This window comes from Hetaerina americana, unplaced genomic scaffold (genome assembly GCF_022747635.1).
Source record: "Hetaerina americana unplaced genomic scaffold, ioHetAmer1.1.p SCAF_2, whole genome shotgun sequence".
Lineage (NCBI taxonomy): Eukaryota > Metazoa > Arthropoda > Insecta > Odonata > Calopterygidae > Hetaerina > Hetaerina americana.
Window position 1 is genome coordinate 30,219,009 of NW_027286763.1, and position 16,257 is coordinate 30,235,265.

The window sequence follows — 16,257 nt, forward strand, 5'->3', positions numbered from 1 at the left end:
AAACAAAAAAAGAGAACACTCACACGTATTTTCTTGATATTTCGACGGAAACATTCCGTCTTCCTCTGAAGATATAGAAGTAATGCATTACTTCTATATCTTCAGAGGAAGACGGATTGTTTCCGTCGAAATATCAAGAAAATACGAGTGAGTGTTCTCTTTTTTTGTGTTTCTATATTGTGTGTTACCCTATATATATATATATATATATATATATATATATATATATATATATATATATATATATATATATATATATATACATTATGCAGAAGGCGCATTAAGGAAGAAGGGATGGGAAATTCTGTTAAAATAATGAAATGATCCCCAAATTTATGCATCAATAAAAGTATATTATATATATTAAGTATACTATATTATATTAACTACTGATTTCCTGGCAATGCTCTATGGTTTTTGTAAAAGGGCGAAATGCATTATTTCGCTAGCCCACAGCTTAAGGAAGATTATGAATGGATGAACAAAGACTAGCTACTTGATTCATTCCATCCTCGCCCAGTAGGACATAATCAAACACCCTCTATTGCAACAAATCAGTGTACGAGAATCAGTGTACTGTATTGAATTCGTACAGTTCCGTATAATTGTGGGGGGTAAAAAATATTTTTTCATGTTCATTATAAATAGTACAGATATATATGTGGTGTGTGTGCATATATATATATATATATATATATATATATATATATATATATATATATATATATATATATATAACGATTGTACGGAAAAACTCACACGAGCGTCACAATAATGGGACGGCACAATGGAACACAAATAGAATAGCAACATTTAAAAGGACACTCTCACTTGTTCGAGCTTTCGGCACTCTCAGAGGCCGAAAATGAGTGTCCTTTTAAATGTTGCTATTGTAAAATAGTTGTTCAATCAGTTGGGTTTGCTCATGATTACGCTTTAGCTTCTCAGTCAGCCAAGGCGTTGCAAGCATTGCTGACTGAAATGGAAATTCAATGCGACAGAAATGAGATGGGGATAAATATGAATAAAAAAAAGTTATGCTGAGTTATGCTATTTCTAGAAAGAGAATGGCTAAATTATACGTTAAAATAGAAGGGCAAAAACTAAAGACGTTGGAACAGTTTACTTATCTCGGAAGTGTTTTGGACAAAGTTGTCGGGAAATAAGTAGATGAATTGCGTTCGGTAAAGCTTTAACAAAGAAGAGATATTTGATCACAGGCCCTAGCAGGCTGTAACATTGAATTGAGGATGTTAAGAAAAGGCTTGATAAAACTTTGATATAGAGAGTAGTTCAGCAAGTTGTGGAAACATGATCTTTGGAGCAGGATGATAGTCGTGTATTAGAGGCTTTTGAAATGTCGATCTGGAGAAGGATTGAGATGCTGAAGTGAACAGAAAGGAAAACAAATAAGGAAGTTCTGGGTATTGTTGGGGAGGAGAGGCGAATAATGGAATAAAATTCGAAGGTAAGTGTTGAAGATTAAAACAAAAAGAAGAACAAGGAATTATATGAAAGAGCAGAAGATGAAATTTCCCTATGGCGAACTCTGTCACACAGAAGAACTTGATGCATTGGATACACCTCGAGGAATAATTAATTAGAAGCATGATAAAAAGAGCAACTAGAGAATAGCTCGAAAAAAGACTGAGAAGCAAGTATGTGAGACAAAAATAAGAAGTAAAACCCAAAATCTAATCGTGAGGGAGAGAATTAACAATGAATAAAGAAGAATTAAGAGCTGCTATAAACCATTCTTATCAAGGAATGAAATTCTTTTCAAAAGATTCAAATAATGATGGTGACTGTTATTGTAAAAACCACTTTTTAATCTTTCTTTCATTTTTGTTTATAAATTTCAGGTTATTCAGTTAGGTTTCAAAGAGTTATATAATTTTGGGGGAAGAACTTATAACGGGATGCTGAAACAATTTTCACGATAATACCGTATCTTGGTATTCCATATCTATTTAATTCGCTTATTTGGCATTTTGACAATAATCCATCTCTAGAAAAAATAACAATTTACCATTCAACTATTTTATGCTTGCTATAAAACATAATTAACGATGCCATTAATTTTAAGCTTGAAAGAACACTTATTCGAAACCTTGACAAAAGAAATTGTTTTAAAACCATTTATTAGTTCATTGCTGTAGACATGTTTAGTCTGCAAAAATTATTTACTACACATTAATACTCATCAACCAAATTTTCATGGTTAATTTAAATGAAATTTAACTTTTTTACCAAGCGTATAGGAATTGAGAAAAAATCTGCTAGGCGATACAACTTTAGAGAACTCACTTGAGTGACAATATACAGCCGAGAGGGTTACCTCAGAGCTGAGAGCTTTAACTTTTACCGAACGACGCATGGCACTTCCAACTGAATCTTAGTCAGGGTTCATCAGTTAAAATACAAGGTTGATAGCTAAGGAAAATCAAGGGGAAATCGAAAGCATTATTAATATTAACAAGTGACTTTAATGCCTCTGCAGGCATTTTTCATGCCTTTAAAATTTTAATTATTAATTTGAGGGGGACTGTAGAAGAAATTATATGTAAGAAAAGCGGAATAATGTGGAAAAAATTAGATAATCCTGATAGTAAAGTTAGGATGGGACACCTAGGATAATTTTAGTTCAGTTTTAATGGCCGTCTATACAGACTGGAGGAAAATAAGCAAATAAGATAAGTAGAACCATGAACAAGGCCAAATGAAATAATTTAAATACGGTAAGTGGAAGTATAGAGAAGGGTAAAAGCTTAATAAAATTTTCTCTTCTCTGAGCAAGGAACGAATTAGGGGGTACGCTGGCGAGTGTGTGGACAGAGAGGAATATTTGGGAGCAGTATTAGGTGGGGAGAGAAGAATTGAATTCTCTTTATGTTTTAATAATGGAGGTCCGTCCTCAGAGGAAAAACGGAGAGAAGATCCGCTAACAAAGATATGTATGCACGTTCAAATTTCATTAAATCATGAATAAGAGCCCTCAATTATATAACCAATAACTGGATGACAGGATCATTTCAGCCTGATTGAAAGAAAGAAGGTTTATCTCCATCATAAACTAGTGGAACGAATTAATGAGCACGAAATGATAATTGATATTAGATTTAATATGAATTTTGTTGAATTTATTTTGTTATTATTAGATCGCATGCTTTGACACAGCATTAAACACTAGTTGTTATCATAGACATTCTTAATCAACAGAAATTTCAGTAATGCCACATTGGATATCCTTTAGTTCACTGTAAATTACTCTATCATAAGGTTCAAAACAAATAGTTTTGTGCTAAATCGCTTACAGCGTTCATCCACGGACCAGATTTGATTTCAAGCGATTTCTCTGAACATCTTAAGTTCCATACTAGCACTAGCTTTTCCTAGATTTAAGATGATCCAGGTAACTGCAAGAGGTACATGTGGTGGAAGAATCCTACCCTTATGTGTGGATTTCACACACCTTTGGACTCAGTGAGAGTTGAACTCCGCGTTTCCAATTACGAAATTCTAATAATGTTTTAATGTGGATTTAAAGATTGTTGAAAGATTAGCATCATAGTGTTCAATATTGATATAATCAACGAGAAATAAAAGGAATATTTGATAAATATGCGTGTTTCACGAGTGCAGCAAATACTGTCGCCACAAGATATTTTAATCCTAAAATCATGATTATGAATACAAAAGTTTTTACATACACAAAAAGTGAATTCGTTTTGGACCTCAAATCAGTGTTCAAGTGACCTAATAAATTTTAGAAAATAAGGTCGAACATGTAAAAGTGTATGCAAAAAGTATGCGATATTAATACAATAACAAGCTTGTTCGACTCTTACTTTCCTGGTAATTTTGTTAGATTTGTGCAATTCAAAAATAAAAAATTGTAGATAGGCTAGATAATTAAAAAGGCAAATAAACACCGATGGTATATCATGGAAGATGGCTGGTACACTATCAAATACAGTCCTTCACTACTACGAGTTCATTTTTACAGGCAGTGTTCCTTACTTACCGAGAATGTTTTATAAAAGACGATAACTGAGAGACGTGCTTTTTAATAAATAACCATTAATAACTTCTCTAAGGCTTTGAAGTACCAATAAAGAGAATATAAATCATGATTGAGTTAACTTTTCTAACCTTGAGTCCTCACAAATATTTGAATTTATATTTACCATGCATGACTGGTGCCCTACCACTCCCCACCACATTCCCTTACAGTGACTTGCAGAATGTTATGTAGTTTTAGATACGAGGAGGAGAGTAAGTTTCCCGCAGTTATTTCGGTGTTTTCATTAAAACACTGCCTTTAAAAACGGTAGGACTAAAATGGAATAATAACTTGCTGCAAGTGAGGTGGATGAGATGGACTACTCAAGAGAATACTTTGGTATTAGAAACGTGCTCTAAATATGTAATAAAGTACAATTGTAAAAAAACTATGACTCAAAGTAAAGCCCATCGTCGAGAGTCCCACGGTAATGGATCGCAAGGGCACGGTCCTGATCATGAAGGCAGCATTGTGGAATGCTCCTTGTCTTCTCGTTCGATGAACCTGTTCGTTTTGTGTTCACCGTGGCTAAGAAGGAATGTCTGATTCTTCTTCACTTCTGCCTCTTCTCCGCCTAGGGCATGCGGCAATATTTTTCGTTGGGCAGCGAGGCACGGAAGGAGAGGTGGGAGGGGAGACGAGGTCGAAAGTGGGAGGAAGGAGGAGGCCGTGAATGAGGACGAGAGAGTGGGGATGCGATTGGAAGGGGGGAGGGAAGGAGTCAATGTGGAAGGGAAGCAGGAGCTTCCAAAGGTGTGTCCACCGAGTGCCTTCTCGCACGCATCATATGAAGGAGAGATACTGCTTCCTTGCACTTTCGTCACGCCGATGTGAGTAATTAGTGCATTTGAGTGCGAACCAAGAAACGAGTTCGTTAACGTAAGATGCGTTTGGGACCACAACTTCTTTAAAATCCCCACAGAAGAGTCAGAAACTACTCAATGGCTTTCATTACTTCCGTGACCGATGCCTCAATGAGGAGCACAAAAACATCGCCGATGAAAAAATGTCTTCTTTCCGTCATGCCCAATACAGATAAATTCATTTGATGAAGAATTGCAATGTTTTAGAAACAGAAGATTCATGGTGATGGGAGGGTTGGTAATTGAATGAAGTTCTTAGCCGAGTAAAATAATTGTACAGTTTAAATTTCTGTTAAACGGAATCACAACCTGAATGAGTATAACTATATATGACTCAATTGGTTCAACACGGAGGAATATAATTAGCAACTTTAATCTGTGATTAAAATAATGAAAGTTACGAATTGGTATTTTTTTTGAAAAACGCATTAGCTTTGATAAAAATCCGTGGTCACGAAGACTGCGAATTATTAGGAACAACCCACCATTTTCACCGAAAGATTTTTGTCAAAATGGAAGAGCCAGAGAAAAGGAATTCTATGATGAGAAGGGATAGAAAAACCTATTACCTTGAAGCACATGTAAAAAGGCATTTTATGTAAAACGGCTTTGACGGATATAACACACTTTTGCCTTCTCTTGTGAAGAAATCTTTTCAACGGCTACCCAGATGAGCTGTTTCTTGTTTATCGTCTTTCGCGGTAAAGTGTCACTTCATCAAACACTCCGTCTTTAAAATTATGTTTTAAAACGAACCATATAAAATGGTCATCCAACCTGAACTGAAAAAGTTCAGACAATTCTCTGAAATAGGAAATGTAAATTCACTTCATGTATTTCAAAATTTTTCCAGGACAAAATTTTTATATATTCAGTGAAAGTAATGTAATAATGATTGACGGAAAAAATAATATCTATTATCTTTTAATGATACATTAAAATTCTGTCTCATTTCGCTTTACCTTACCCAACTAGTTGACAAATACTTGGTGAAATAGAAATATGCTATGGAGGTGCGCATTATCTAAGGCATTCTGTAGGCAGATGAGCGCAAATCCGGTACGCTAGTCTTTTTAGGTAAGAAGCAATTTTCGCACATGACAATCCATCCACTCATACGTTTCCGGATAGCTCAAGAGGAAATCATCGCAAAGAAATATTCCATGAATGCGGAGGGTGTAAACAACCCTCCACATTCATGGAATATTTCTTTCATTCATGCCATTGTTTTAACTGTCTACAAATTCGTCCTTCTTTTGTAATCTTATGCCCAACGCTTTCATCTGGCCTTACACTATTTTCTCCTTATGTTTCTTGCATAGCAAAATCTATTGTATTAAAGGCATTTATTTTTTTGCGAAAAAGCCATATTCCTGTGACACTTAACTAATTTGAAGGCAAAGTTTAAAGTCCAACACTTAATTTTATATTTATCAATGATTTTAATCATCAGCATTAGGTATAAAACATTTCATCCGCAGGCAATTTCTTCTACTACTCACAAGTAAGTCAAATTAATAAATTGACATTTTGCTCTCTCTCTATCCGACGCATTCTTAAATATATGGATATTTCCATCTAAGCATATGATTAACATCATGTATTTTCCATTCTCACCACACTCGTTGACACCTAGGAATCACAGTTCTGAAAGACGCTCAGGCGCTAGTTCTCTCACAGAGCAGAGGATAGGTATACATTGCACAGCGAGAGTGGAGTGTGACGGCAATGTATGAATTTTCTCTCCGAGTTTACACAGAAGTGTCCACTCTGACATTATCATGGGCTCTAGTACTTCACTCTCTTAGGGAGAAAGACAACAACTCCGCTCACTGGCGCATCTGGTCTCCGTAAGAGAGCCTTTTGCGAGCATTTTCCATATTCTCATCCTAATTTAAAGGCTTTCCTCGGTCGCAACGTCCTTATCATGGATTTTTTTTATTTCCTTCACACGACAGAAGTGCCACCACAGGCAGACACGGTGGCTACACCGTGTCTGCCTGTGTATCTCCTCATTCAATGCCAACGTGAATTATTTCAGTTGTATACTCAATACTGACGTATAACACCACCATATATATATATATATATATATATATATATATATATATATATATATATATATATATATATATATATATATATATATATATATATATATATATATATATATATATATATATATATATATATATATATATATATATATATATATATATATATATATATATATATATATATATATATATATATATATACATTTACATATATACATGATTTTAAGGTACCCCTCCAAAATATTATTCTTTAAAAACGATTGTGACTATACTTGTTAGCACATCTAGTTCTAATACTAGTTACATTTTCCAATCAAAAACTATTATAATCTGTATTGGAAAATAATTGAAATGGAATCGAAAAAATTATGCTGAAGGAAAAAGTTCATCATAAATATGACAGAAGTTTTAATCTATGATAGTGAGAGATTCCCACTACGGAAATGAAACAATATTACTGCATGAAATAAAAAGCGTCTCGTCCACTTTTTAGGATGTTTCTCTAAAAACAATAAACTGGAGGTCAGTTAAATTTGGGGTATCTATAACTTGCGAAAGTGATGCGAAAATAGTTATCCGCCCGTAATCCTGATGAATCAAAATCAAATAAGTATTCACTTATATCTATACGGAAAAGTGCGAAGTCGCGGAGGATTTCGCACACGTGTGTAGTGGAGGACCCTTGGCCCGTGGAGTCCCGCGAGGAGGAGAAGGAGATTCGCTCAGGCCGAGGGGAGGTAAGGTGAGGAGGGGGTAGCGGAGGTAGGTGGGGAGAGGCGAGCGGTTTGTCCGGAGGAGGGCGATGAAAGTGAGGACGGAAACGGCGGAAGCCCGTGGTGGGCTCCTTGGCGTCGTCCCCGATCCTCGATCTCCATGGACCACATAAGCAATTTCACTGGTGGCGCAGAGGGAGATACCGCGAGCACGGCAACAGTTCGCCGTTGGCCGCAGGTCCGAATAATGCTACTAAAATGTTAAAAACAGTCAATGAAGTCATATTAACGAGTAAGGAAAGGCTAGCTAATGTGAGGACGGAAAAAGGCAATTCAAAAGAAGCGGACGGGTATTGTTGGGAAGAGGGCGAGCAAAGGAGGGTAAGCGGTTTTTCAGTAGGGTGGGGTTTATGTTTTCGGAGGGGGGGGGGCGAGTGGGCCAGAGGAGGGGAGGAGGGAGCGGACGAGCGAAGGAGGTGGGGAGAAAGATGGAAAGGGTGGAGGAAGAAGATTTGAAGGGAGGAGAGATGAGAAGCGGGTCCGATTCGGAAACCCGGCGGGAATGGAGTGAGTCCGCAACCGGATGAATGGAAGCAAGCGTTGCACATTCTCTCCATTCCCTCGGGGACACAAAACAAGCGTCGGTGCTCTATTCACATTCGGGTCAACCAAGACTGGGAGGCGATGCAGACGGAGGAGATTTTTATGAGTCGTCGGTCGGAAAAAATCCAGTACATGAGGGAATTGTGAGAGCGACATACGCACGCGAAACTTCCTTCATTAAATTGAAGTGTACTTCTTTCCCCGCTTTCAACTTCGTTTTGGTGTGCTAGGTCGTAATCTTTATGTAGTCATGGTAAAATTTTGTTTGAAAATGTTTACACTCAGACATTCATGAAGATACACAACAGTTGTGTGGAAAAGGAAGATATTTTATTAATTGCTCTATTAGTTCGCCTCTGTTCATATGCCTTTGATAGCATTCACATTGAACGTTTATAATGCGCGACAAAATTATTTATATTTACCGTTTGTATAATTCTTAAAACGAACCTCAATTGTACAATTCTTGAAATGATCAGAGAAAAATTGAAAAACTCAGCCACACACTACTGATCTCTATAGTCATTTTTTTTTCTTTTCGTCGCCTCCTCTCATATTATAAATTTATAATTCATTATTGGTGACAGAATCCAAATCATGAATGAAAAATGGGTTATCATGAATAAAATGTCGTTTCAAACACCTTCAAAGAAGAAAATAAATATTACTACATTCACCCAAGTGAGCCTATGGTTATAAACCCATGAATGCTACATCTGAAAACATTTTTTGTTAGAATTTTGGTGGAAAATTCACATAAAATAAAAAAGAAAAATACGCAGCTCAATTTGAGAGTAAGAAAAAGACCCTTGAACTTCGCTCACTTGACACGTAATGACCGAAAAACTGAGTGAGGTGGAATTTTCCGGCCAACTACGTCGATGGGATCTCGAAGAGGAATGGCGAGAAATATGTCCCTCCTCCCGAGTGTGTCGCCACCGATTACGAGGCGTCGATATCTCCTCCTCGACACCATCTCCACACAGCCACCCTGCGTACACTCACCCCTACGCCCCTCGCACCGGTGATTGGAGTCAATAAGGTCCTCCGGAGCGTAATAGGGTGCGAGAAAACCTTGGTTTAGCCTCGGCCTCCCCGCACCCCCTCTCGCCCCCAATGTCCATCGTGAAATGGGCCACCTCTGACTCTATCTTTCCACCCCCGATACCTCCACATGTGTGGAGAGGAAGGGGCGGGAGGGGAGAGTCGACCTTCCCCTCTCGCTCTCTCGTCGCTTGCCCATTGACCCACGAAGCTGCCCCCGCAGGAACATGTGGCCATTCGTGTTCCTTGCCGCTGTGATGAGCCTGAACGCTTGTTGAGTTTCATGTGTTGTGACCTTGTCTAAGGCAACTCTTCTCCTCATTCGCCTCCTTGAGGGAAACTTGGAGGGGTTCGGGGGGAGAGACTGAAATTGGGAGGAGCGGGAGTTTATGCTTGTCGGCGAGAAGGGGAGGTGCAATCCGCTTGAGGCCCCTTCTTGCGAGAGGAGGGTGCCGGATGGTGGGATGCTGGGAAGGGGGAGGGAGGGAAAGAGGTTCGGGGAGGGAGAGACAGCAATGGGAGGGGGTGAATCGGAGAGGGGGGGATTGGGAGGAGAGGCACAGAGAGGAGAGTACCTCCTGTTTTCGGTCGCCCCGCCATATAAAGAGCCCTCCACACGCCGAGTCTTCATTCGCTTGTGGATCACGATTCCCGGAGTCTGGGTGAGCCTCACGGAGCCACCGAATCTTTTCGTTCCCACGGGACTTGATACCGCGTTGCTTGACGCCGTCCAAACCAATCGTCCTCTTCCCCAATCACCGTCGCCGCCGACATGATAAATCCTCAGGGACGCCTCTTTCTGGCCCTGGCCTTGGCCTCGGCCCTAGTCGCCGCGACTCCGGTCGCCAACGTAGTCTCCTCCGCGGACCCCGATGACCTCGTGGGGGGCATCGCGGGTGACTGCCTTCGCAAGAGTGACTCCCTTGTCACGTGCGTCAAGGGAAAACTCTTTGCAGCCGTGGACCGTGCCCTGAAGGCCAATGAGGAAGGGTTCAGCCTCGTGGATGGAGTGGAGGTGGTAAAGACGGACGCCCCCGTGGAGGCCGAGACTGAAGACGGCTCCCCGAGGTCCCTGGAGCAGACTCCGATCGAGGACCTGGTGTGGAGCCGCTTCTCCCGATTCCTCCGAACCCACACCGTCAAGGTCGACGTCAAGGGATCCGAAGTGGCGGAGTCCATCTCCAACGTAGGCCGCACCCTCGGGGACGTCGCTGAGTCCCTAGGATTCGGAGACAGCGTGGAGGAGAGTGGTCGCAAGAAGGGTGAGCTAAGCACATACATTGCACCAAAAAACATATTGACAAACACAAATTCATAATACTGAGACTATTATGTCCAACATGGCCGATAAGAAATCATTTCTTCAAAAAACTTTTCAGTTGTTGGTCTCATGAAATTTTACATTTAACTCTATTTTTTATATACGTCTCTAATGCACGATGCATATAAATTCCAAATTTCGAATCACTAATGAATAATTTCTCTCATTTTCACATTTTTTTCTTAAACACGTTCTCAAATATTTTGCAAATGCTACTACTGTCAGATTTTGGCTAGCTATGACTATGGATCGTGGTATTCTTGGGATTACGTCCAAATTTAATCTTCTGAAAAATAATGACTCATGCAACCACTAAAAATAGTGAAATCTCACCAAATGCTATTCAATACCTTAACAAGATGGTCAAGTTAAATATAGTACTAGCTTTATGCTTTTCATAGCCATTGAAATAGCATAAAATTTGCTTATACTTATGTGCTGATATTTTTATCCTTGGGTGTACATATGTTTATTTATTTTCTAAGAACATTTTATCGAAGGAAAATGTAAACTATGCCTATACGTTAATTCTTGACTAAAACTCCCTCCATATTACTGTATTTTTAGAATTTCCAATTCCTAAGACATTTATTTAAAGAGTTCATTAATAATGATATTCATTATTTTTCAAGAATCGTACCCAAAGTAAAATGAAAAATAAATGCGATTCCACGACCATCATCATTGTGACCCACTTAGCTTATCTCACCTTAATTTATTATTTTCCCGACTGTTAATTCCCGACGCATTAATTTCCGATGATATTTTCTCTAAAACAAAACAGAGTTGATCTAGTATTCGCCAAAATTAAATATCAGAGGTATTCAGCATTAAGTTAATCTCCTCACCAAAAATATTTCAACCAATCCATTGTTCTCTACCTCCTTGCTTGCACACCTGGCGTTAAAATAAAAACGTCGCGGAAGCCGATAAGCTAACCATTCGGTAATGGCTTAGTTGGACGAGGAAATGAGATTTCACTCCAGATCGGTTTCCCCCTCGCCGACTGTAAAAAGGGAACTCGAGCCTAAAGAGTAAACTTGGAGAAAGGTCGACGCAATTAGTACGCACTCGCCGCCAAGAAGCGAAAGGATGAAGGGTGGACAACTCAGCCAATAAACGTATTTCCAGTTTATGGGTTGTTTTCCAGCATGTGCCCGCCATTGCTATTCTTCTCACGGGGTTAGGCTTGTATCCAAAACCCATTCGGCTCATTTTACAATGCATTGTTTTCAATCCCGCGTTAAATCTAAACTACTGCTTACTTATCTTAGCAGTTCTTTCTATCATATAAACTGCAACATGATTTCATCTATGATATTTGTATAAACATTTAAAATGAGAGATCATTATTTCCCATTATAGATAATAGACTTTTCCCGCGATCACAGATAACATTGTTGAGGAAGCCTTCCATATCCCCATACCTACTCGGACTAGTGGCATACTAAGTGGGTGAAGAATTTGGATAAATGACGAGGGACGGGAGGGGAAGGTGATTAGGGCAGACCGACTGCCCTCCTGCCCACCCAACCCCTTTCGTACTTCCCCATCCCTCCCCGTATCCCTCCCCGTTTCCCTCTTCCCAGCACAACTTCCCACCCCGTGGGCAGGCGGGCAGAGGTGAACTCCCGTTATGCGGTATACGAGACCCCGTTGTCGGGGACACGGGTTATCTGCGGGGCGGCAAATGGGATTCAAAAGGGGGGAAAGGTGGGTTGGGGAGTAAGCGGGCGCGGGTATATGTAAAACGAGTGGGAATGGGCATGGAGGGGGGTTAGTTGGGGGGTGGGGGATGTTGTGAAGGAGATTAATGGCGGTGGGAGAGTCCTCCCTCTCTCTGGGGAAGGGAGTGGGAGCTTGAATCTCTCACCCTTGACGCCTGATTCACTCGGGAACGCAAACATTTCTTTCCTTCCCGTCGTCTGCAGCCCTCCTTATAAGCAGATTCCTCCTTATTAATCCACTCCCATATATGCTCACAAATAGGGCGCGCACTGGGAGTGAGGGTGAGGATCCTCGTTTCTCTCAGTCAGCTTGACCTGAAATTTTGAGAAGGGAGGTTTGACGAGACAACGCTTGGCGATTGAAATTAGTCGGAGCGATAAATATTCATAACGATTGACTGTTATAGAGGACAATTATTTCTTTGAACATCAATCGTAAATCCAGCATGCAAAAATAGTTCTTATATTTTTTCAGTATTTCATATGCGAGGATTTTTTCGCAAAATTAATTTTTATGTTCCACGCCGTTAGTCCCCAGATAATCAAGTCCCATTAATTGATTCAAGCTATCTCGGCATCGACAACTTCGCGGAAAAACTTTTTATTGAGCGTTTTGTGGGATTTTATCCGGATACTGGAGAAATGGTTCCTTAGGGTGTGCTCTCAATTTCCAAATTCAGGACGGAATTAACCCGTTCCGAAATTGATCTCGTCTCTCAAGAGCGCTGGAATTTCAATTATGGGATACAAATTATCACAGTTGAAAACTCATGTTACAAATTTGGGGAGACCCCACTGTCTACGGTCAAATGATAAAAGCCTGAGCGTCTGTCCCCGCCCATATATTTTCTCCGTCGGAAGAGGAAAATGACGCTTCTGGCGGAATCAGCCGTTGAAGCAACTAGCAGAGATGCGATGGGCACTTAACTCGAAACTACCGACTTTATCAGCTGGCGGCCCGCCCGAATTCACGGTTCGTCGGCCTCTGGAGTGAAGCGAGTGGTTTTGGCGGGTGGGCGGGGGGAGGAGGCGCGGTGGGAGGCCGTGCGCGGTCAGCGTAACTGCGCCCAGCGAGGTGTTTGGGGCGGGCGGGAGGGATCGGAATAGAGGCGATTCACCGGGCGGGTCAAGTTGAAAGATTCCTTCTGACCTCAAACACTTGATCAGTCGAGTGGGGCCGGATGATGAGGACGGGGGTGGGCGTGTTAAGGACTAGCTCAAGGGGAGTGGGGTAAGTGTAAGGGTATGGGAGAGGAGAGTTGGGGAAGAGACTCAGAGTAGCCCTTGTACCTTGAAAGGGATACTACAAGATTCTTTTTCCTTTTTTTGGTGCTTTAAAGAACACCTTCGCTCCACTTCCATGTTCTCCACAACCTGAGTGTTTCCCCGAGCATTCACAGAGGGAGGCTAATTTGATTTTCCTCACGAGGGTACCATCACCTTCTGGGATAATATATGAGAAATAGACAATAATAAATGATTGCGTTGATGCGATGATTACAATTGCAAAGTTATGAAAATTTTGATAAGGATACTTCAGGTAACACTGACGATGAATATCAAACTACGAAGTGTTCATAATCGTGGGTTCCGAATATCGGAATAAATAAGATGTTCTTAAAAACTATTTTTTCTTAATTTCACAGCTCATATAGGTGGTAAACTGTTTTGTAATTCATTAAAGTGTATTGAAAACCTACTATACAGAATTTAAAGTAAACGTAAGCAGCCAACTGTATAAAATTCATCCCTTGGTAGTAGCATAGCCATGAAAGCTAAACGCCAGGAATAGAGAATTATATAACGCGTAACCACAGTCACATTCCGACCATATCGCAGTTGAAACGCTTCCGTAAGTAACACGCGGCCTCTGGGTCAGCATGTGATGGAACGCTCTTGCTGAGTAGATTAAATGAGATTTGGTATTTCCTTGTGGAACGACTGGTCTCGAAAGGCTTGACGGCATATGTAACGGTTGTTGAACTGAAGTGGCTATCTCTGACACGTCGCGGGTATTAAATTACCTTGGATAAGGTTTAAAGATCACTGAATTTTCATTCACTTAAAATATGGTGCATCTCTCACCTGTGACTACTGTAGCCTACGTTCTTCTTTATTATTGCTTTTGAAAGGAATGGACATCGGACAAACAATCGTATAAATGAGACTGCTCCACATATTAGCTATCATAAAGGCACATCCTTTTCATTTAGACACATGAATGCAATTCATGCATTTATTGAAAATGAATGTAAATGCATGAATTTCAGATTATTTTGATACCTTTTTCATGCTTCGTATTCATACAGTTAATGTTTTAAGGCGTAAAAAATAATTAAATCTTAGATTAATCAGGTGCGATATTAAAATTCGTACTTTTTATAGATAACGGAAATAAAATTTTTCACTCTAAAATTATAAAAACTTTTACATAAATATTTGAAATATTACCGATCGAAATAATAAGCTGAAAGTCACATAACGAATTAATGTTCTTGTTAAAGTAGTCCATCGTGGGCGTCAACTAAGAACATTTAAAAGAATAAATATATCTAGCTAATAAAACAATGCCAGACGAACACGATAAATATTTCCAACGCGCATTTATATATTGAATTCTCATTTGCAGTGAAGAGTTGATACTTTAAAGAACTATAATTGGAGAAACTTATTTCCCTGCCATTACAATGGAATGAACTATTTGAAAAAAGTTTCAGAAAATTCGATTGGGAAACGAATAAAATTCTTCCAGTGGTTCACTTACACCAAATCCTGTAACCTTTTACTATTATGCCAAATTGCCATTATTTACCTAATCCAAATCAAAATATATACATAGTTCGTATAACTCCACGATGACTGAATTTCTTTGCCTGATCCCACCCTCGGTCCGTTTGATAAAAAGAATATGCCCCTTTACGGAGACGAGAGCTCTTGAGATATTTGACAGAGCTGCTCCGTTTGGAGCGAATGGATGCCTTCCCAGTCCTTACTCACTGAACTCCTTTCTCTCCCCTCTCCTCCACGGCGAGCAGTTAAGACCCTCAAGATCCTCCTGCCTCTTCTGTTGCTGCTCAAGTTGAAGATCGCTGCCCTCATCCCTCTTGCCATCGCCGCCATCGCCCTCATCGCCGGAAAGGCCCTGCTTATCGGAAAGCTCGCTCTCGTGCTGGCCATCGTGCTCGGTCTCAAGAAACTCTTCTCACAGGAGAAGGTGGTCACTTACGAGGTGGTGGCGCACCCGCACCACTCCCACTCCCACGGCCACTCGATCGTCTCCGGTGGTCACGACGACAGCTACTCCGTGGGCGGAGGCGGCGGCGGCAGCTACAGCGGCGGCGGCGGCAGCTACAGCAGCAGTGGAAGCGGCAGCAGCGGAGGCTGGGGCCGCAGCTTCGAGGTCCAAGGCGCCGCGCCCTCCGGCTGGGAGCCACAGGACCTTGCCTACAGGGCACACCAGCCACAGCCCCAGGCCAACAGCCAGCAATGATAGCCGTGAGTATGGTTGCATTACAAGACAGCCACACATTATGTCTATTGGGATTTCACCATGATATGGAATCAGGAGATGCAAATATAATTGAAGACAGAAAATACACTCCTGATATTATTCTCATTTTGGAATATCACGATGGAAATGGTCATGTGTCCAAATATCTTTGCATAAAAAATGACCAAACTCCATTATATATTATACAGGGCACATAGAGACTGACATTGCTCCATTTTATATTGAGTCCAATAAAGGATACGACAGGCCAAATCTCAACTAATGCTAGATAAAATCACCTCCCATATTCATTAGTATGTTCTGTGATCGTTCTTTTTAAAACGGAAGTTAAGTCCATTTTCCGGGGATGGTTTGA

General features: G+C 40.4%; 1 protein-coding gene across 1 annotated transcript; it reads left to right on the forward strand.

The window, feature by feature from the left end:
* The first annotated feature begins 10,115 nt into the window (after positions 1 to 10,115).
* Osi7 (Osiris 7) lies at positions 10,116 to 15,881 on the forward strand. The gene is made up of 2 exons (XM_071584922.1): positions 10,116 to 10,605; positions 15,424 to 15,881. Exons 1-2 carry the CDS (start codon positions 10,116 to 10,118, stop codon positions 15,879 to 15,881), a joined length of 948 nt encoding a protein of 315 aa, XP_071441023.1.
* Positions 15,882 to 16,257: the final 376 nt, after the last annotated feature.